General features: G+C 38.5%; 1 protein-coding gene across 1 annotated transcript; it reads right to left on the bottom strand.

The window, feature by feature from the left end:
- Window positions 1-2,974: 2,974 nt before the first annotated feature.
- Window positions 2,975-22,058, bottom strand: ppp6c (protein phosphatase 6, catalytic subunit). The gene is made up of 7 exons (XM_069888329.1): window positions 21,948-22,058; window positions 14,225-14,320; window positions 12,370-12,435; window positions 11,009-11,150; window positions 10,787-10,866; window positions 8,102-8,311; window positions 2,975-4,830 (listed from the first exon to the last, which is right to left on the bottom strand). Exons 1-7 carry the CDS (start codon window positions 22,020-22,022, stop codon window positions 4,582-4,584), a joined length of 918 nt encoding a protein of 305 aa, XP_069744430.1. The 5' UTR covers window positions 22,023-22,058; the 3' UTR covers window positions 2,975-4,581.
- Between the last annotated feature and the right edge of the window lie 10 nt (window positions 22,059-22,068).

The raw sequence follows: 22,068 nt of genomic DNA, 5'->3' as shown, positions 1-22,068 counted from the left end.
TTGCAAGCAAACATTGATTTGAGAATATTGGAAAATGAGATTGATGAACTAATGAAAGGAAATGGCAGAGATTCTAAGTAATTAGTTTGGATCAGTCTCCACAGTACAATACAATAAGATCTTAGATTATTTGATAATCAAGGCACTTGGATAAATATTAAATCTACCTCAGACAAAGGCTTCTCTTGACCAATAATCTTCATTCTAGGGACAGTAGAAATGCATTGTAATCTTTTATAACTTCCTGGATTCTGGAAAGGTACCAGAGGATTGGATGGAATATAGGGGCACCAGCAAGATGCAAGTTTATTTGTATTTCCAGAAGGAATAAACTTGAACAAATTGTTTAAGCCTTCAGGCTAGTGTTAACAGGGATGAGGGAATTAATTAACAGGAGATAGTCACAATAAATGAGTAATTTTTGGAAAGTGACCATCAGTAACTTCTGGGCTGCCACAGGGATCAGTAGTGTGCCTCAACTATTTCCAGTCTATGTTAATAACCTGGATTAAAGGATCAAATGCACTCCAGACAGATTTGCTGATGATCTAAAGATAGAGGTTAGTAAGTTTGGAGGGCAGAAAGTGCCTGTGGAGAGATGGATAGTCAGACAAAAAAAGGGAGATGTGAGGATATCCATTTTGAAAAAGGAAGAATACGAAAGCAAATTTATTATTTTTTTAATGGAATGAGACTACAAAAGGCTGTGCACAAAGAGATCCAGGTGTCCTAGTGCACAAAACACAAAAGTTAATATGCAAGCAATTAAGAACGTTGACCTGCATTATATGTAGGGGAGTTTTGATGCAACTTTATGGAAGTGAAGGAGTCTGTACCTGGAGCACATTTAAGGAAAAACACAATACTGGAGAAACACAGCTGGTCAAACAGTGGGACTTTATGTAGCAAAGATAAAGATACATAACCAATGTTTTAGGTTTGAGCCCTTCATCAGGGCATGATAAAATTTTGGCAGGCTCCCGCACAAAATGGTGGTGGGGAGGGGCAGGAGGTAATAGGTGGATAAGGGAGGGAGGACACACCAATTAGCAGGGGGAGGAGGGATGGCTGTGAATGGAAAGGAAGGTAGTGGAGAGCTGGAGGAAAGACAAAGGGAATGGGGAGGGAGGGAGAGCAGAGTATGGCTAGCAGAAACTGAAGAAATCAATGTTAATCGTTGAGAGAAGTGGGGAGAGCAGCAGAACCAGAGATCCTCACAGGGGCCAAACTGGGAAGCCTAGAACCAAAGCTGGAAACCTCGAGGCACAAGCTAGCCTGTTTCTGCTAGCCTATTCACCTTACCCTTTTCCTTTGTTTTCTTTCCTCCGGCTCGACACCCCCTTCCCTCTCCATTCATAGCCGTCCCTCCTTCCCCTGCTTGCTAGAGTGCTCTCCCTCCTATCACCTATTACCTCCTGCCTTTGGGACCATCCTGCTCTCCTTGCCCCTCCCCCACCATTTTGTTCAGATGCCTGTTGACATTTTTTCATCCCTTGATGAAGGGCTCAAACATGAAATGTTGGTTAAGTATCATTATCTTAAAATTTAAGCTACAATGGTGTAAAAGATTGGTGGGGGAAAATAATGTTGATGCCAAGTTTAGTGGTTGCAGGAGGGTCAGTTTTGTCATTTAAGAGGAGGTTGGATGAGTACATGGATGTGAGGGGGTAGGAGGGTTATGAGCAGGGAGCAGGTAGGTGGAATTAGTGGAGTTTCACATAAATCGGTGCAGACTAGAAGGGCCGAGATGACCTGTTTCTGTACTGTAATTGTTATATGGTTATATCAGAATCTTATTAACTAGCTAATCAGCTTGAGTGACCAGTGGGCCTACTCTTGTATTGTGCCATAACTATGGGGTTGGGTGTTGGGTTTTTCCTCCTTTGCCTTTTGTCAGTGAGGTGGGCTCTGCGGTCTTCTTCAAAGGAGGCTGCTGCCCGCCAAACTGTGAGGCGCCAAGATGCACGGTTTGAGGCGTTATCAGCCCACTGGCGGTGGTCAATGTGGCAGGCACCAAGAGATTTCTTTAGGCAGTCCTTGTACCTTTTCTTTGGTGCACCTCTGTCACGGTGGCCAGTGGAGAGCTCACCATATAATACGATCTTGGGAAGGCGATGGTCCTCCATTCTGGAGACGTGACCCATCCAGCGCAGCTGGATCTTCAGCAGCGTGGACTCGATGCTGTCGACCTCTGCCATCTCGAGTACCTCGACGTTAGGGGTGTGAGCGCTCCAATGGATGTTGAGGATGGAGCGGAGACAACGCTGGTGGAAGCGTTCTAGGAGCCGTAGGTGGTGCCGGTAGAGGACCCATGATTCGGAGCCGAACAGGAGTGTGGGTATGACAACGGCTCTGTATACGCTTATCTTTGTGAGGTTTTTCAGTTGGTTGTTTTTCCAGAATCTTTTGTGTAGTCTTCCAAAGGCGCTATTTGCCTTGGCGAGTCTGTTGTCTATCTCATTGTCGATCCTTGCATCTGATGAAATGGGGACTTTTTACCCCCTCCATAAATCTTCGTCCGCGAAGCCAAGCCAAAGTGACAAGATATCACATTGTCATAAATCTTATTCTGTACTTGTACTGTAACAAGGTGGAATTTTAATTTGTGTAAAGAATGTGGAGATATAGATGCATTACTTTGCAGGATAAATTCTTGGAAGAGTTACAAATGGTAATGACTGCTGAAGGAAAATAGACACCTGGCAAAATATAGGGCTTTGGCAATACAGTACATTTCTAATTCTGTTTGCAACCATAGATTGTATTGTATTGTTAATAGTGTATTATCAATACAAGTTGTCTTCAAACTTTAACAAAGGCATATCAGAAATACTTTAGCTGTTAAAAAAAATCACTAATGTTTATGGTGGTCCCCATGTTCTATAAAACACTGGTTATCGATAATAAATTGATAGCCATATTAGTTACCAAAACACAAGTTAAATATACATGCATTAAAAAAATCACGTCAACATTTGAGCTTCAAGGGCACTTCTTCAAATCATTCAAAATCAAAATACACATTTAGCAAGTTATAGAATACATGGATCATACACCTTAAAGAATTACAAATGATCAACTAACATATAATCAAAGCATAACTGTCACTTATCCATATCAATTTTGTCATTCTAATTTACGCACAGAAAATTGTTTTTTTTTTGGAATTTACATATTTTTGGAATCACTCCAATAAGACAATACAACAGAATGTTGAATTCAATCTGGACATGGCCTTATTTCTTTTACTTAGAAGTCTTCCAACCCCCACATTTCTTCCCTTTCTGCTGAGTTAGAATTCCAATAGCTCTTCAACACTGCAATTTGGCAGTTATTCTTTGAGTGAGGGCACAGAGAAAGCACCAAATAATTCTTTATTGGGGCAGACTATCATGCTCTTCCCAGTTAAAAAAAAATTCAGATTATTATTTGTAGATACCAATGATTAAGATTTCAATCATTTCCTTGAACACCATCCAAAGATCCTGTTCCCCAGGGTGGGTGGCAAGTGATGCTCTCTCACAAAAATGATTAAAACAATTAGGTTGTATGATATACCCGAGTTAGAACTGACACTACAATTATATGGGTAAAAGTGTGTCAACATGGAGCCAAGTTTACAGTGCAACACAGCACACATTAGAATAATCCTACCTTTGGAAATGCACAAGAACTTCATTTCATTCGGACAAAATCTTAACTTTGCTAACAATTGCAAAGTAACCTTTGAAAGAAATAAAAAGGAAGGCAAATAGCATCAAGTGAATTGTCTCTCAGTGGAATGGATTGCCAGGACTCACGTGTTTAATAGCAATTGGAACAAATTACAGGATCAAACTCAATGCCTATGCCCTCACTCCTATAAGAGGTTCAGTATATTGTCATGTCTCTTCCCCACCCCCCCCCACAAAAAACTCTCAGGTTAACCTGATGAACAAGATTAACAAACTAAAGACAAATTAGATTTGTAATTACTTCAACATTGTTGATAAATTAGTTAGTGATGAAGCTTAAAATATTCAGATATTAACACAGATAACATATTAAAGGTCTAAATATAAATTTTCTAAAAACAGTATCAAATAACTTGCACCACTGAATACTAAATGTGCACATTAAATGGTCTAATTAAGTACCAGACTTCATGCTTCAGCATATAAATGACTCTTCAGTTTTAACACCAGCTCCCAAAAAGTTAAGAGTACATTAACCAATTAAAATTCAGAAAGGGTTGTAAACATTCCTTAATAATAAAGCAGTTTATTTCCAATATTTTAACCCGTGAGAGTCATAGTTACCATATTATTATATTAAAATACATTGAAATTTGAAACTGATCAATACAATCTTAATGTAAAATTTTTAATTATTGGAGCACATAAATCAGCTTCTCAATATCTGCTAGCATTAAAAACAAGAAAAAGGCAGCCCTTTAGACCACTTTATTCAATTTAGCATTTAAAATTTGATAGAATGGTTGAAATTCTACATCTTGAATCTTGTCTACACAACACAATGCAAGTTTACAGTCCATTGTGCACACTGTATTTTATGAAAAGTAGACCAAAAGCAAAACATATTTTAAAGGAAATAGGGTGTTGTTGTTCTTGGTGGAATTACACGCTCTGAATCTGGAACTGCTCGAAATAGCTTTGGCTCCCTTGAGTTTACGTTGTTGAAAACCATGATTGATGCAATATTTCCACAGCGGTAGCAATAGTTTGGAGCAGACCATACAGTCACCAACTTTTCATCAAACATGAATTTATATCCTTCGTGAACTAGCTGATGTGCTCGACAGATTAGTTTCAAATTGTTGATGTGGACAAACTACAAAACAAGTATCAAATAAAGTTAGAATTCATTAAAACATTGCCCATGGCAAATATATTTAACTGAAATACCAAAGTTACACAGCAGAGAAAAGCACAGCACAATTTACCGTATATTTTGGTGTACAAGTCACCTGCAAGCTCAGTCACCTGCAAGCTCAGTCACCTGCAAGCTCAGTCACCTGCAAGCTCAGTCACCTGCAAGCTCAGTCACCTGCAAGCTCAGTCACCTGCAAGCTCAGTCACCTGCAAGCTCAGTCACCTGCAAGCTCAGTCACCTGCAAGCTCAGTCACCTGCAAGCTCAGTCACCTGCAAGCTCAGTCACCTGCAAGCTCAGTCACCTGCAAGCTCAGTCACCTGCAAGCTCAGTCACCTGCAAGCTCAGTCACCTGCAAGCTCAGTCACCTGCAAGCTCAGTCACCTGCAAGCTCAGTCACCTGCAAGCTCAGTCACCTGCAAGCTCAGTCACCTGCAAGCTCAGTCACCTGCAAGCTCAGTCACCTGCAAGCTCAGTCACCTGCAAGCTCAGTCACCTGCAAGCTCAGTCACCTGCAAGCTCAGTCACCTGCAAGCTCAGTCACCTGCAAGCTCAGTCACCTGCAAGCTCAGTCACCTGCAAGCTCAGTCACCTGCAAGCTCAGTCACCTGCAAGCTCAGTCACCTGCAAGCTCAGTCACCTGCAAGCTCAGTCACCTGCAAGCTCAGTCACCTGCAAGCTCAGTCACCTGCAAGCTCAGTCACCTGCAAGCTCAGTCACCTGCAAGCTCAGTCACCTGCAAGCTCAGTCACCTGCAAGCTCAGTCACCTGCAAGCTCAGTCACCTGCAAGCTCAGTCACCTGCAAGCTCAGTCACCTGCAAGCTCAGTCACCTGCAAGCTCAGTCACCTGCAAGCTCAGTCACCTGCAAGCTCAGTCACCTGCAAGCTCAGTCACCTGCAAGCTCAGTCACCTGCAAGCTCAGTCACCTGCAAGCTCAGTCACCTGCAAGCTCAGTCACCTGCAAGCTCAGTCACCTGCAAGCTCAGTCACCTGCAAGCTCAGTCACCTGCAAGCTCAGTCACCTGCAAGCTCAGTCACCTGCAAGCTCAGTCACCTGCAAGCTCAGTCACCTGCAAGCTCAGTCACCTGCAAGCTCAGTCACCTGCAAGCTCAGTCACCTGCAAGCTCAGTCACCTGCAAGCTCAGTCACCTGCAAGCTCAGTCACCTGCAAGCTCAGTCACCTGCAAGCTCAGTCACCTGCAAGCTCAGTCACCTGCAAGCTCAGTCAACTCCCCTTTTTCAGCCTCATTTTAAGGGTTTATTAATATATCTGGGCATATGTCTACCCCCTAAAATTGCAATCCCTGAGATGTTGGGCATTTGTCAGCGTACAAGTCGACCCCCCTCCAAAAATTGTAATGATTGATCTGTAAGGCATTGACTGGAGGTGACATTAGAATAATCATGGAAGCTCCATCAAAGTAACGATAATATGAAGTGAGTTTTGAAATAAAAGTGATAGAAATGGCCAAGAAAACCAACAAGAGTGTTGCTGCAAGAAAATTTGATATCCATGAGAAGTTGGTAAGAGATTAGAGGAAGAAAGACGAGATTAAGAAAAATACCAAAAAGGCAATGTTCGATAAGAAGAGGAATCACTCATTGGCCAGTGTTGGAAAATAACATTGCAGAATGGGTACATGATCAGAGACAAGATTCCTACAGAGTCATTCAAAATAAAATCAGAACATTTGCACCGAAGTGGGCAAAGTCGCATCCAGACCTCAGTGAAGATTCTGAAGCTACAGTAGCAGCCATACCATGAACAGGAAAAATCTGGTATTATGATAATAAAAATTGCTCAGTAACTACCAAAAGATCTTGATCATAAAGTTTAAGTTTTCACCAGTTCATTATACAGAACTGGCAGAAACACCAGTTTGCATTGGCAAATAAAGGAAACATCGATGAAACCCCCATGAATTTTGACATGATAGGCAATAGAGAGTGGAAGTATAGTCCATGAAAGGACCAGGTTTAACGTGGTGCATGGCTGACAGGACAAAGTTAAGACCCTTGGTAATCTTCAAACACAAAATTAAACCTAAAATAAAATTCCCAGCAGGTATTTTTGTACACTTTCATGAAAAAGGATGGATGGAAGGATGAAATGGTGTAAAACTATGGACAGATAATGTGTGGAACAGGCAGTCAAGCAGTTTACGCAATGAACAGAGTTTGCTGGTCTGGGGTATGTTTCGTAGCCACTTAACTGAGAACACTAAAAGTAGTTTAGCACAAAATAACACTTTCATGGCAGTTGGAATACATGGATGTTGAATGCAAAAAAGTATTTTACAAAAGGAGGGGTAATACATGCTGCATCACTTGATATGCTGTGTGACTTCGTGCTCAAAGCATGGGCCAAAATGAACATTGAAACTGTGATAAAATCATTTAAAAAGTGTGGTATCTCTTATGCAATTGAGGGCACGGAAGTTGATTTATTGTGGGACACTGACAACGAAGCTGAAGATACAGACAGGGACCCATATGTTGATTATTTAAACAGTGAGAGTATGGATGTGCTTGGATTCATGTCTTTGGATCTTTGTCTCAGATGATTATAGTGATTTTGAAGGGTTCTAAATGTGTTTTTGTTTAATAAAAAATTTTGTTCAATAAAATTTTCAATGAAAATTTGTTGTACTCTGGGTTTTTTTTTTGGTTTGTCGAAGGTTGACCTATACGCTGAATCAGTTTTTAAGGGTTGACCTATAAACAATGGGAAGTTGGAACAGGTTGCATCAAGATCCATTTATCATAACATTCTGCAGGAGAAATTTTACGACTCTTATTCAATGCATCTAATTAAAGCTAATATTCTATCCTACAAGTGTCTACAATTTACAATCTTAATATGGGGAGAGATGGGTAATGAACAGAGGAAAAAAAAATAATTGCCCATTGGTTTTCATCATTCTAAATATAAAGTAGGTGAATTCAAAACTCTTCTGTTGTGAAACTCAAAATATTTTTGCTAGACAACCTTTAAATGGATAGGTCTTCCAAATTAAAACACACGCAAGCTGCAAAAAGATTGTTATATCAATATAAAGGAACCTTATTAAGGCAAATATATAAAAATATGAAATGGTGGAACACCAATTATAAAACAATGATAGTATCATGGTGAATCGTGATAAATGTCAATATTTTTTATAAATAAAGTTTGCTCAGTTCCTCAACATATAGAAGCACTTTCAAGTCTGAAGTTTCCCAGCTTACCTCATTAGTAACCTTTGCTCCAAAGAGCCAGCCTGCACCTCGAGGGCTAATAGCCCAGGTATCGACATCTTCAGGATCTGACCAGACTAGATCACAGAAGGCTCCTTTATGTGGGATCTCTTGGTTACGCTCTATGGTTCGAATTTGATCTAGAGTTTTGATATCAGGAGAAAGTCCACCATGGACACACAATATTTGTTCATCTATCAACTGAGATGGAAAATAAAATGACTTTTGAATTTAGTTTGCTTTAAAGAACCAATCAACTTCAGACAATGCAAAAAGCCATTCAAATCATTATATCTGTAGCAGAATTTCACTATACAAGACAAACAAAAAAAAACATTTTACCACTCCTTTCCCTCTCACAATCCCAAATGTCTTTGTTTCAAAAATCATTCTAATTTACTATTTAAAATAATCTATTAGAATGTTCAAAACTCGTTAAATCTCAATTTACTGATGTAGTAAATTAATTAGCTCAAAAGACATGGAGCATTTTGTTTATCTTTAAAAGCTCTTTCTGCAACAGAATGCCAAAAAACTGGGTATAGCACCATGAAATTCAATTTTACAAATTGATCAATTTTTTTTGGTATACATTGCAAATTATTCTGTTCTTTATCTTTTTTATCTCTATCTTTTCATTGAAAATAGGTTCTCATTTCTTGTATTCCTTCCAAAAAGCACAGTAACCCTTTATCATACAATAGGCATCCCATTAAAAACAGGGGTGGTCCACATTTTGTTAAAAAAGGTTTCAGCATTTGTTGGATGGTCTACTTTTGCTGCCCTATGCACAAAATAGGAGACTTCAATGTGACCAATTCCCTACCTAATTTTTATAACCTGAACATTATATTAATTTACCAACAAACTAAGCCCATGTTCTTTATTTCCTTTTAAACCAGGCTACTAGATTCATATCAAGTCCCCAGAGTATCATCAAAAACAACTTAGTCTTTAATACAGAAAAACATTACAAGAAACTCAAGAGGCACAAGGGAAAAAATGCATGTGTGTCAAGGGAGAAAATGAAAATAGAAGATCTGAAATGTCAGAAGATTTTTAAAGTACACACGGAAGTGAGGCTGCTTAGGGAGGGAACTAATGCACAAGAACTTGGGGAGGGTGTGGGAAAAAGTCAGGTTGTATAAAATGTACAAGGCTGAAAAATACATTCTAGGTTGGAGAATAAAGAGGTATTGGGGGATTGAAAACTAATACATGAGAGAGGATCTGGTGGATATTTCAAGGTGATTTCCAAGCTATTCCTCTCTTTTCCAGAGACCACAACTAAAAAGCCACAATTTGAACTCCATCCATATTTTAATGCAAAACACAAATTGAGATCAACTGTTTCAATTTTACATTAGTATGCACACCTCATTTCGGAATTACAAAGTGTGTAAAACAGACATTTCATTCAGTTGTACTTTTAAAAGTGGGCCAAAACATCTTTTTAAAAAGCACTATTTTTACCCACACTGGATTCAAAATGAGGTCATGCCCAAAAGTAGCAAATACAATAATCAAAACACATGTTCAATGTTGTTCCACAGGTTATGTTGATTACTGAGAACCCCAGTGCATTTCAAGTAAATAAGATTAAAAAAAACATCTTTTTGTACATTAACATAGATTGTTCATTATGCACAATAAAATTTTGGTGCACAAATGGCAAAACAGTCAATATTTTTTGCAAATGTGCCCCGCTTCATTGGTTGCATTAAAAACACAGAAATGCTGGAGGAACTCAGCCAATCTCGCAGTATCCATAGGAGGTAAAGGTATAATACTGACGTTTCAGGCCTGAGCCCTTCAAGGTACAAGAATTAAATACTGGAGAGAGAAAGGGGGAAGAATGGGAAGGGGAGAAGTCTAGACCAACAGACAAAAGGTGTTAATTGAATATGTTAAGAAGAAACATGAGAATTCATTTTGTCACATACTAGAGGGGTTATATTTAAGATGAGATGGGGAGATGAGTTTAAAAGACGTATGGGTAGAGTGGTAGGTGCCTGGAATGGGGTGCCAGGAGTCCTGGTAGAAGCAGATTCAATAGCAGCATTTTAAGAGGCTTCTGGATAGACACATAAATATGCATAAATATATCACGTGCAAACAGGATTTTAGTTTAATTTGGCTGTTAGAATAGACACATAGGTAAGGGTCTGTCCTTGTGCTGTAAGGTATTATGATTTAGAATACGTTCATGTTTAAAATGCTCAATGAGAACACTATATTGAATACAGAGTTACAGGGAGTAAATTAAGATTTAATGAAAAGATGTCCAGTTTTATTTTATTTGTTTAATGTTTTCTAGCACTAAAAAGGCAATTAAAACAGATTTATCAAAATGAACATTAATGTTTTGAGCAAAAAGAAACAAATGAAACCACAATTTCATCATGTGAGTTGCAAGAAAATTCAAAGAACAGGAAAGCAAATGAAGCAAATTAAGCCAACAAATAAATTCTTGTCATTATGCAACTTTTTGAATCCTTTCTCAAAATTGATATTTGCTGCCCTGACAAATTATATCACATTCAAGTAATTCAAACAACTTTGGTTCCTCATACCATGCAGTGCCCCCTAGTGTAAACACATACAGGGATGCTAACATCACATTGAACTTGCAGGGAATATACCACTGGTACATCACAAAAAATAGTATCTACTTACGGCTGCTACTGTGAGCATGTCAAAAACTTTGGTACAGTACCGCCAAGCATTAGCATTTCCATATTTTGTTTGGCATTCATCTGTTAAAGAAAACCAGTTTCAGTTTTTTTATTGAACATTCAAAAGAGTGAATTTGACAAAAAGATTCATGAAGAATGTGACTGGCAGGAAGACAATTTCTTCAAAACTTTGCAACTTTAAAGAAGTATATTAATTAATTACCATAGAACCCATAGACTTGAGTGATCTGCCTGCTTTCATGATTTCCTCTGAGAAGAGTAATGCGATCAGGCCATTTTGCCTTCAATGCGAGGAGGTAAGTAAAAGTTTCAAGACTATAATACCCTCTGTCCACAAAGTCACCCTGTTTTTATAAATGGCAAAGATGTTAGCATTAAAGATTCAATTTATTATCATAGTAATAAAACAGTGTCATATTACATGAAATTTCTTTTTGCCTGCTGCAAGACAGACAGATTCATCACCAGCTAAAATTTCCTAAGCGCTACTTACAGTCAGAGAGAGAGAAGCAAAAGAGAGGTCCCCCCCAGAGTCACTAAGCGTCTGTAGATGTATCTCCAGCACTTCTGCAGCTATCATTCCAAGTGATTTAAAAAAGGAAATAATTTATCCCAGGTGACATTAGAAATGGTTGGGACTGATAAATAGCACAGATCCTGACTTTAGAATCTTGCTAAATATCTATTATACCTAATGCAATACTAACATAACACAACCAAAGTTTGAGGCTTAACAATTTAAAATGAGAACAAAATGTTGCAATCACAAAGGTGGTCATCATCTGTTTGGTTGGGGTTGGGGGGTTGGGGGGGGTGGGGGTGGGGGGAGTGGGGGGGTGGGGGGGTTGGGGGGGTGGGGGAGTGGGGGGGGTGAGGGAAAGAAAGTGTCTCCCTCTCTCCCTCCCCTCTCCCTCCCTCCCTCCCTCCCCTCTCCCTCTCCCCCCTCCCCCTCCCCCCTCCCCCCTCCCCTTCCCCCCTCCCCCTCCACCCTCCCCCCCTCCCCCCCTTCCCCCCTCCCCCCCTCCCTCTCTCTCGGACAATTTTATCTTGTTTCAGATTTCCAGCCTGAGTAATATTTTGCATTTATAAAAAGTTTGAACCTTTATTTTTAATTTTTTGATGTTGACGAACACTGCATAGGAACAAAAAAAAATCATTAATTGCATCCCTTTCCTGGCTCAATTTGACTGTCATTCTTCAACCATCCACTTATCACCAACAGACTAGTCTCGCCCTCCCCCTCTCCTTTTTTACACCATCTTCCTTCTATATTCTGAGGCAGAGGGTTGAACTAAAACATTTACAATTCCTCTCTCCATCACTTTTCCCTCCACAGATGCTGCTCAACCCAAGATCCTCCAGCAGTCTTTTTTTGGACCAAATTGCACATCTGCAATTTCACATCTACATATAGCCTAAGCATTTCCCACCCACCCCACAATATACTAGTTATCTTCACAAAAGGTTTATTTATAAGAATGTATTACTAATTACAAAACCATATATTTATCTTCTAGGTCAGATTTACAACTGAATCAAAGCTTAAGAAATTCACATACATACCATAAAAATATAATTTGTGTCAGGAACCTGTCCTCCAGTTCTGAACAGCTCACCCAAGTCATAAAACTGTAGAAAAGAAATTAAAATATATTTGGGCTTGAACATTTTGTACATTCAAAACAGAAGATCTATTCCAAAAATGTTGGGAATTATTGGATGTTCTGTGGTTGTATACATCACCATTTCTCCATCTAGAAACTTCACATACCACTACATGCTCAAATTATCAACTGCATAAACACTAATATTAGCCTTTCACATATGCCAAACATTCATAAAACACCCTCTAGAGTATTAGTAAACTTTTAATATTCATCTAAGTCTCAATAGGATGCTCTTCATGAATTACATGTTGGTATTTATCATTCTCTCAAAATTGATCAGCAAACTCCAAGATCTGGGATCCAACACTCCACCCCACCCCACCCCACCACAATCAGTGAGGATTGGTAAGAACATCTCTTCCACAATCTCCATCAGTACAGGAGCACTACAGGGCTGCATTCTTAGTTCCCTGGTCTACTCACTTTACACCAATGACTGTGTGGTTCAGTAAAACAACAACAGCATCTACAAGTTCATTCATGATACCACAATTGTGGGATGTATGAAAATGGGGAATGAGTCGGCATACAGGAGGGAGATTGAAAAAAAACATGGCTGAATTGTGTACCAACAGCAACCTCGCACTTAATGTCACCAAAACCAAGGAGCTGATTGTTGACTTCAGGAAGGGAAAACCAGAGGTGTATGATCCATTAATTATTGGGGGAAATCAGAGATGGAGAGGGTGAGCAAATTTAAGTTCTTGGGAGTCACTATCTCAGAGGATTTTTCCTGGACCCAACACACAAATTGTATTGTAAAGAAAGCACGTGAGCACCTCTACATCTTCAGGAGTTTGTGGAGGTTTGGCATGACATCAGAAACCCTGGCAAATTTCTACAGATGTGTGGTGGAAAGTGTGCTGACCAGCTGCATTGTGGTCTGGTATGGGGACATCAGTACCCCTGAGTGAAAAGCCCTCCAAAAGGTAGTGGACACAGCCCAGGACATATGGATAAAACTCTTCCCATCATTGAGAACATCTACAGGGAACACTGCTGCCAGAGAGCAGCAGCAATCATCAAGGATCCACATCACTCAGGACACATTCTGTTATCACTGCTTTCATCAGGAAAGAGGTACAGGTACCACAAGACTCACAACACTAGGTTCAGGAACAGCTCCTACCACTCCACCATCAGACTCCTCAACAACAATCCCAATCAGGAACTCATTTAAGGACTTATTTTTGCACTTTGATTTTTTTTCTCTGTATTGCTCAGTTTGTTTACATTATTCTATTTGTTTACATGTGTACATTGAGTCCTTTTTTTTGTACTGCCAATAAGTGGTAATTCTGCCTGGCCTGAAGCAGGAAAAATCTCAGAGTTGTAGGAGTTGTCATGTATATACTCTGACAATAAAACTGAAATTTGATCTGAATCTAATCTGTTCAAATGGCAAAAAATAAAAGGTGAAGGGCAAAAACACAAAACTCTTTTGGGACTTAAGGAAAATTGTCACACTGAGGAACTCTTTTGGAATATACATACTTCAAAATAGCAAAGATTTCATACCCAAGCAACAATCTCAAAATCAGCTTTAATCAAGTAAAATAATTAATTTTAATAACTCATGCCATTGTTGCTTGTTCCAAAGTTAGCATCCCACCCAACAATGAAAATCAAAGATTGTAATTTGCATTAAAACAAAAGATTTAAATAGTTAACCAACAATTATTAAGCAGTTATTAAAAATCTGGAATAGCTGCATTCAAGAAAGATTAAGTCTTCAAATAATTTAAATTTACCTGCCCATGTATGTCCCCACAGACTGTAACTGGTGTAGACACTGGTTGGACATTAGACTCTTCCAAAAGCAAGTCACACACATAGTCGCAGAGACGCTAAGCATAAAAGTAAATTATTTCAATTAATAAAGGTGATATATTTCCAAAGAAAAACGATCATACAGGCTCCAAAAGAAGTCATTAATCATTCAATCTAACTGAGTATGGGAGTCTTTTAGAGAGGTGATTGGTCAGATAGTCTGCATCACACATAGAAGTTGGAAAATCAGTTCACATTCACTTTAGAATTGATTTAAAAAAAGCAGAGTGAGACAATTAAAAGACCATCAACATTAGTAAATTTAATGTCTGTTTTAAAACTATTGCTTGACAGGAAAAGACTTGAACTGCAGTCTTCTAATACCTAATTTTTCTCGGGGGGTGGGGGGAAGTATCATAAACCTCTTCCAATAAATATGCGACTATATTTTATCAACAGACATACAATCAGCTACTTATAACTCTAGCTGGAAGGGTGAATTGTATAAATATGAATATACTTCCAAGAATGCAACATCTTTTCCTGAGGTTACCAATTTTAATACCTCAAAATTATTTTAAGAATTAAATAAACAAGTAAGGAAATTTCTTTGAAAAGGTAAAATATCAAGAGTTTCTATAGAGAAGTTAACGTGGAAATACAAATTGGGAGGTTTACAGCTAGTAATTTTAGAAATTATCATCAAGTAGCACAGATGAAATTTCTTGCTTCTTTTTTGGAAAAAAAAATCAGCAATAGCGAATTGAATAAAATAGGAGAGAAGAAAGCAGAAGAATTTATATATGTTGGAATTGAAATTGTTGGTTGTTAATAAAGAGACACCATTATTGAAACATTTGCTTAATGTTTGGAATAAAATAAATCATGATATTGGTGGCGGGTCAATATCACCTAAAATGCCATTGATCCAAAGCCCTCTTTTAGCTTTTACAAGAGTATATGGTTTTAAGCAATTAAGAAACAAATATGCTACACCACATAATACTTTTTTTTGCCATTTTCAGTTAAGAGAATATTTGAGGGATAAGCTTGGACTAACTATGTTTCTGTCTAGTTGCACTGAAATAGAACTTATTAGGAGTGGAATTGTTGAAAAAAAAATCACTTCTTTGTTTTATTAATTATTACAAGCAGGAACTTCTAAACTAGGATTACATCGATCTAGTCAAAGATGGGAAACAGATGAATATTATAAATGATCAACAAATGTGGGAAAATTTATGTAGGGATTGTATGACTAATACCATTAATGTAAAAATTATATTGAAGTTATCTATATCTTACATCAATTATATCTTACACCACAAAAGTTGAATAGATTGAAATTAGATTTATCAAACCAATGTTTTAGGTGGGGGTGAAGATGTGGGATCCTTTACACATTCAATGTGTAACCCTTTTGGCAGGTTTTACATAACCTTTTGGAACAAGTTACAGAAATTGCTTTTCCGCAAAGTCCTGATTTATTTTTATTTGGAAATATTCAAGGTACAAGACCCAAATTGAAATTAATTATCAATTGGAACTTGTTAAATTAGCATTAGCAAGGAAATGCATTGCAATATCTACACATCCAATGCTCTCCATTTGACTATGCCAAGGTGGCATGCTGAAATTCAAAGTTGTATTCCTTTATAACAAAAAATCTTTTATAATTTAAGAAATAAATACCCCATCTTTTCACAAATCTGGTGCCTGTACATCCAAATAATGGAATTAAATTTGTAATGATATCCTTCTTATCCCTCTAGACCTGCGGGATTCTCCTCTGTATGCTTATGTTAGATCTGGTGATTTGTACTGGATGACATCTTTCTCCGCAATCCAAAGATTTCTTTTAAATACCTATAAAGTTATATTTTTTCATACTGTATATTGTTTCTTTGAAGAGGTTCTTGGATGGGAGGGAGGAGCTTTACAGGTGGGATGAAAACCACCAATTTGTATTAAAATAGCTATTGTTACTGCATGTATGGATTTTTAATTAAAATATTCCAAAAAAGACGATCTGTTATTATTAATTTGAGCAAATCGCATCTGTAAAGAATAGTTATGATTTTAAAATTCTCATTCTTGGTTTGAATCCCTTCAATAGCTTCTCCCCCTTGCTAATCTCCAGTCCTACAAGCATCCAAAATATCTACACATCCAATGCTCTCCATTATAATTGAATTGAACAAAACAGAAACAGGCCCTTTTAGGCTACCTCATCCATGTTGAGAACATCTCAGCATGCCCATCTATGTGAATTTCATTTGCCTGCATTAGGTCCCAAGCCTTTCCTGTCAAAGTACTTGCCCAAAAGTCTTTTAAATGCAACTGGATCTGTCACTACCACTTTCTCTTACAACACATTCCAGATAACCACCATCCATCCTCATGTCCTTTACATTTCTCCCCTCTATCCTTAAACCTATGCCCCCTTGTCTGGACTCCCTTTCCTTGGGAAAAAGACTACCCACTCCCTCCCCATCCATGCTCCTCAATAGTATGAACCTTTTCAAAGCAAACCTCCAATATTCCAGTGAGAATAAACTATTCATCTCCATAACTAATATCTCCACAACAGAAGACATATTCTAAAACCTCAGTTTCTCTTGTTTGTAGCAAATCTTAGAACTTGTGCTTGATTATCTCCTTGAGACTTAATGTTGAATTTTGTTTGATAACAAATCTGAAGCTCCTTGGGAATATTTTTAAAAGGAACCATATAAATACAAGTTATTGTTGATGAACTGAAAAAAAATCAATCTGCAAAGACTCCTGTAGTCTTCATAATTAAACAATGTATAGAAATAGTCATCTTAAAAAAATCTACAAAAAGATGTCACTTTAAAATCAAATTAATTTATAGTATTGTTTATTTACACAAACAATCAGTGCATTAGAATCAATAAGAACAAATTACGTGATATCATTCTCACACTAAGAATGAAAGGAACAAAAACTTGATATTATTATCTGCCAAACTACATGCAATATATTAAAAATTGCTGAAGGAGTTAAATGTAAAGATCATAAATGTAGGAGCCATGAACTTCCAAGTACCAACTCTCGTAGGACAAGGAGTAAAAGCCAGAGGTATACAATCCAGTGATCTTTGGGGGATCAGAGGTGGAGGGAGTAAGCAAATTTAAGTTCTTGGGAGTCACTATCTCAGAGGATATTTCCTGGACCCAACACACCAATGGCAAAGTGAAGAAAGCACATCAGCGCCTCTACTTCCTCAGGAGATTGTGGAGGTTTCGTAGGACACCAGAAACCCTGGCAAATTTCTACAGAGGTGTGGTGGAAAGTGTGCTGACCAGCTACTTCATGGTCTTGTATTGAAACACCAATACGCCTGAGTGCAAAGCTCTCCAAAAGGCAGTGGACACAGCCCAACACATCACAGGCAAAACCCTCCCTACTACCAAGTACATCTACATCTGTCAGAGGGCAGCAGCAATCATCAAAGACCCACACCAACCAACATATGCTCTGTTCTCGCTGTTGCCATCAGAAAGAAGGAATAGGTGCCACAAGACCCATACCACCAGGTTCAGGAATAGCTGCTACCCCTCCACCATCAGAGTTCTCAATGACAAACTTAAATCAGAGACTCACTTAAGGACTCTTACTTGTGCACTTTATTGATTTTCTTTTTGTTCTCTCTGCATTGCACAGTTTACATTCATTGTCTGTTTACAGTTCTTTTATTTGTTTACATGTTAACACTGTGTTCAGTTTACTTTTGCACTATCAATTAGTGGTAATTCTGCCATGCCTGCAGAAAAAAGGAATCGGAGTTGTATGATGTCATGCATGTACTCTGGCAATAAATCTGAAAACTGAAAATACTACACTCATTTTCAATTTAAAAGGGAAGTATATATACATCTGTAGGTTTAATACTAATACTAAAGTTTTTCGAAGCAATGATGGAGATAAGAAAATAACAGTCACTTTCACAATTGTACACTAATAAAAGAAAGTCAGCACATACAAAGACAAAATGTTTAATTTGTTATAATTTTTTGATGTAATCAACAGAGTGGATGAGGCTAGGGCAGCTTGGTTTTACATTACTTCAAATTTTACAAAAATTGTTTCTTAGGAATGCACACTTTTTGTAAATGTACTCTGAGAAATGCATATATTAATAGTGTTACAAAATTCAAACAAGTAGTGAATGGCCATTTTAGGACCATTTGATACATCCACTAGGGTGTCTACTGTTTCTAATAAAAAAACTAATAATTTGGAGATTAGATGAATTAGGAATTAGGTGGGAGTTGTAAACGACAGTGTACAATATTCAGAAACACTTGATCTCAGAGTTCATTTCACTTTTGCTTCTTATCTCAAATTTCAGAATCAACCCTAATTTACCTAATTGTTTCTTGCAAGAACAATCTCGATCCACTTATTTTGATCCATAATTGTCACTATTTTTCCAAGTCTTGTATACAAAACATTCCACAATATTCCATGTACAAATTGGATGGGAAGTTGTATACACTTTCTATTTTAGTTCTCAAGATAGACAGATCATGATTCAATTGTTGATCTTAAATACTAGTTCATTACACTTTAACCCTAATCCTTTGTACATGGACCAAATGTCTTTGAACCTCTTGCTTCCTGACTTGTGCCATTTAGAAAGTACTCCATCCTCACTAGATCCAAAGTGTACGACCTCATTTTTGTCCATCTCCTAAAACACATGCTCAATTGCTTAACCTACTGATATCTTTTAATATTTTGCTTTTATCCTTGCAATTTATAAATAAATAGGCAGGTAGAATGAGGAGACATAACTGTTAAGACCCACATTGAAAGTCTGAGATGATAGTATTTTTTGGAGGGAGAAACAATACAAGCTTAAATGGTACAATTTTCCAAGGATTGCAAAAATAAACTCACCTGTTGTGTTTATGTGTAAAGTTCTGAAGGTAGCACAGGCAAGACAGTTAAAGTTGCATATGGGACCTGGTGACAATGCTAAGCTTGTATATTAGCTTGGTTCCATTGAGTGCATTGTATCCAATTCCAGCCCTGTTCTTTGGGAAGGATATGAAAGCTTTGAATAGATGCAGAAAGCTCTCATAAGAATGTTTGAAGGAATGAGGAATTACTGTCATGCATGGAGAAAATGATGATCTTCAAGAATCTAGGTGAAGTGGAATGCACAAGCTAATGAGGTAGTGGATTCAGCTTCAATTTAAAAAAAATTAATGCATGAAGGAGAAATACATTGCAATATGGGCAAATATATCTGGAATGCCCTTTGAAACAGCTGGCACAAATTTAGGCAAGACAAAAGAAGGCCTATAGGCTGTGATTCCATGATTAGCCATTAGCTACATAGAGCTACTGAGACTTGTGGAAGTGGTTACTGGAATTACAAATAATCTAAATGAAAGTAATTAAACACAATCACAAAAGATGTTTCATTTCTACACACTTCTATAAATAAAAAGGAAATTGCACAATTTTTAAATTAGTAATTGTTTTTTATTCATTATTGAATGGTGGTCTGAAGAAAGTCACTCAAGCACACATGTATATGTTGTGTGCATCTTGGGTGCTTTCCACCAGAATTAGAGTTCAGACCATGGTGGTGTAACCATGGTGGTGTCTCCACTAGACAATATTAGGCTAGGTGACATTAGTTATTAGCCACTCACTGAGAAAGAATTAGTAAATATCAACTAACATGGCTGTTTTACAAATAACTTGCCATTTTCTTTTTATGTAAATTTATAAAGATTTCTTTTTCAATGGCCAAGAACTGGACCCACTGCAATTTGCCAACCACCACAATCGCTCCACAGCAGATGAAATCTCATTGGCTCTTCACTCAGCCATAGATCACATAGACAAGAGCAATGCGTACATCCGTTTGCTTTTCATCAATTACAGCCTAGCTTTCAACACCATCATCCCCTCAGTACTGGTCAGCAAGCTTCAAAACCTGGGCCTCTGCACCTCCCTCAGCAACCAGATCCTTGACTTCCTCATCGAAGACCACAGTCATTGCGAATCAGTAACAATGTCTCCTGTTCACTGAATCAACATAGGCACATCTCAAGCATGCATCCATGCTTAGCCCACTGCTCCATTCCTTCTGCACCCATGATCGTGTGGCCAGGCACAATTCAAATGCCATCTCCAAATTTGCCAATGACACCTTGGACAGCAGCAGACTAACAGATGGCAAGGAGGAAGCATACAGGAGAGGAATGGAAGTGATAATGCACAGGACAGGAAAAGGCTAGAGTGTTGTGAACTTGGCCAGCACCATCATGGGCATTAGTCTTCATTCCATTAAGGACATCTACAAGAGGCAGTGCCTCAAAAAAGCAGCCTCTATCATTAAGGACCCTCACCACCCTCTGCTCACTGATATCATCAGGAAGTAGGTACAGGAGCCTGAAGACCCAATAGTACAAAAACAACTTCTTCTCCTCTACCATCAGATTTCTGAATGGACAATGAACCAGACACTACTTTACGTTTTCCTCTTCTTTTGGACCAATCTATTTTTTAAAAAAATGTAATTTATAGCATTTTCCCTCCCACATGAAAGGCACAATAATGCTGCCACAAAACAATGAATTTCGTGGCAATAAATTCTAACTCTTTAAAGTTATGTAGTAGCAAATGGAATACAACTAGATAGAACCAGTTTTGAAATTTACCCACACTGTAACCAATAAAAAAAGTATTCCCCACCAAACCCCCCCCCCACCCCCCACCCCAACCACACACATAGTGTGAAGGACTTTAGGATGTTGTACCATATTAAATGCAAGGGGTAGGTGTTGATTTATCACTTTTTCCTCCTAAAACAATGCTTCATCTGGTGTTATTTTTGATTTGGCAACAATTGGTCATGATACGGTTTCTAACACATTACAAAAAATAACTTACGCAACTTTTGCTTGGATGCAACATAAAGCAAAACCGACCCTTCTGAAAGTAAAAGCACACAGATGTTGGAGGAACTCAGCCGGTCTCGCAGAGTCCATGGGAGGTCAAGATATATTACCGACGGAGCCCTTCGTCAAGGTACGAGTAAGGTCTCAGACCCGAAACGTCGGTAATATATCTTAACCTCCTATGGACGCTGTGAGACCGGTTGAGTTCATACAGCACCTGTGTGTTTTAAACTACAATCGCAGCGTCTGCAAACTTTCGTATTTCACCTCAAAGAGATCAAAAACAAGAGTGAACGCCTCTGGTAAGCAGCGGACTGAAAAGCCACAACACATAGCTTTCCAGCCATATTACAACCATCCTTTAAAAAATAAGGTCTCTTTCCCCATCCTTTGGCCACCAGTAAACCGAACAAATTTAACAATCTTGTTGTGTTCAGAGATGCCAGTGCAGACGGCGAAGCTGTTCGCTGGCGGCACCTTCGACTAGTGGGGATGGTCGGCATTTCAAACGTTTTATTTTGGGCCACATTTAATAGTCAACGCAGAGAACCAGTTCTTTTCTCTTCCCTCCCCCCTCTTATTGTATTTATAGTACATTCTCAGAGCGGATATCGCATTCAGGAAAGGCCTCTACATACTGTACAAGGTAGAGCTCCACAATTTGACAGCTCGTACAAATTTGTCCGCCATCCAAGCGGATGCGGCTGGTCAGAAGGCGGGAATGGAGTTAAAGGATGGGGTAAATATGCCAGCTCGTTACCTTCAGATCATTTTCCGGAAGGTATTTGCACTGCCGAGCTATCTCCACATACTTGTCCAGATCCAGAGGCGCCATTTTGGGACTGACTGGCCCACCCCGGGCCAGTGACGCGCTTCCGGCT

Source organism: Narcine bancroftii, chromosome 1, assembly GCF_036971445.1.
Source record: "Narcine bancroftii isolate sNarBan1 chromosome 1, sNarBan1.hap1, whole genome shotgun sequence".
NCBI lineage: Eukaryota > Metazoa > Chordata > Chondrichthyes > Torpediniformes > Narcinidae > Narcine > Narcine bancroftii.
Note: the sequence above shows the minus strand (reverse complement) of the source record. Positions and strands in the feature narration are given on the sequence as shown.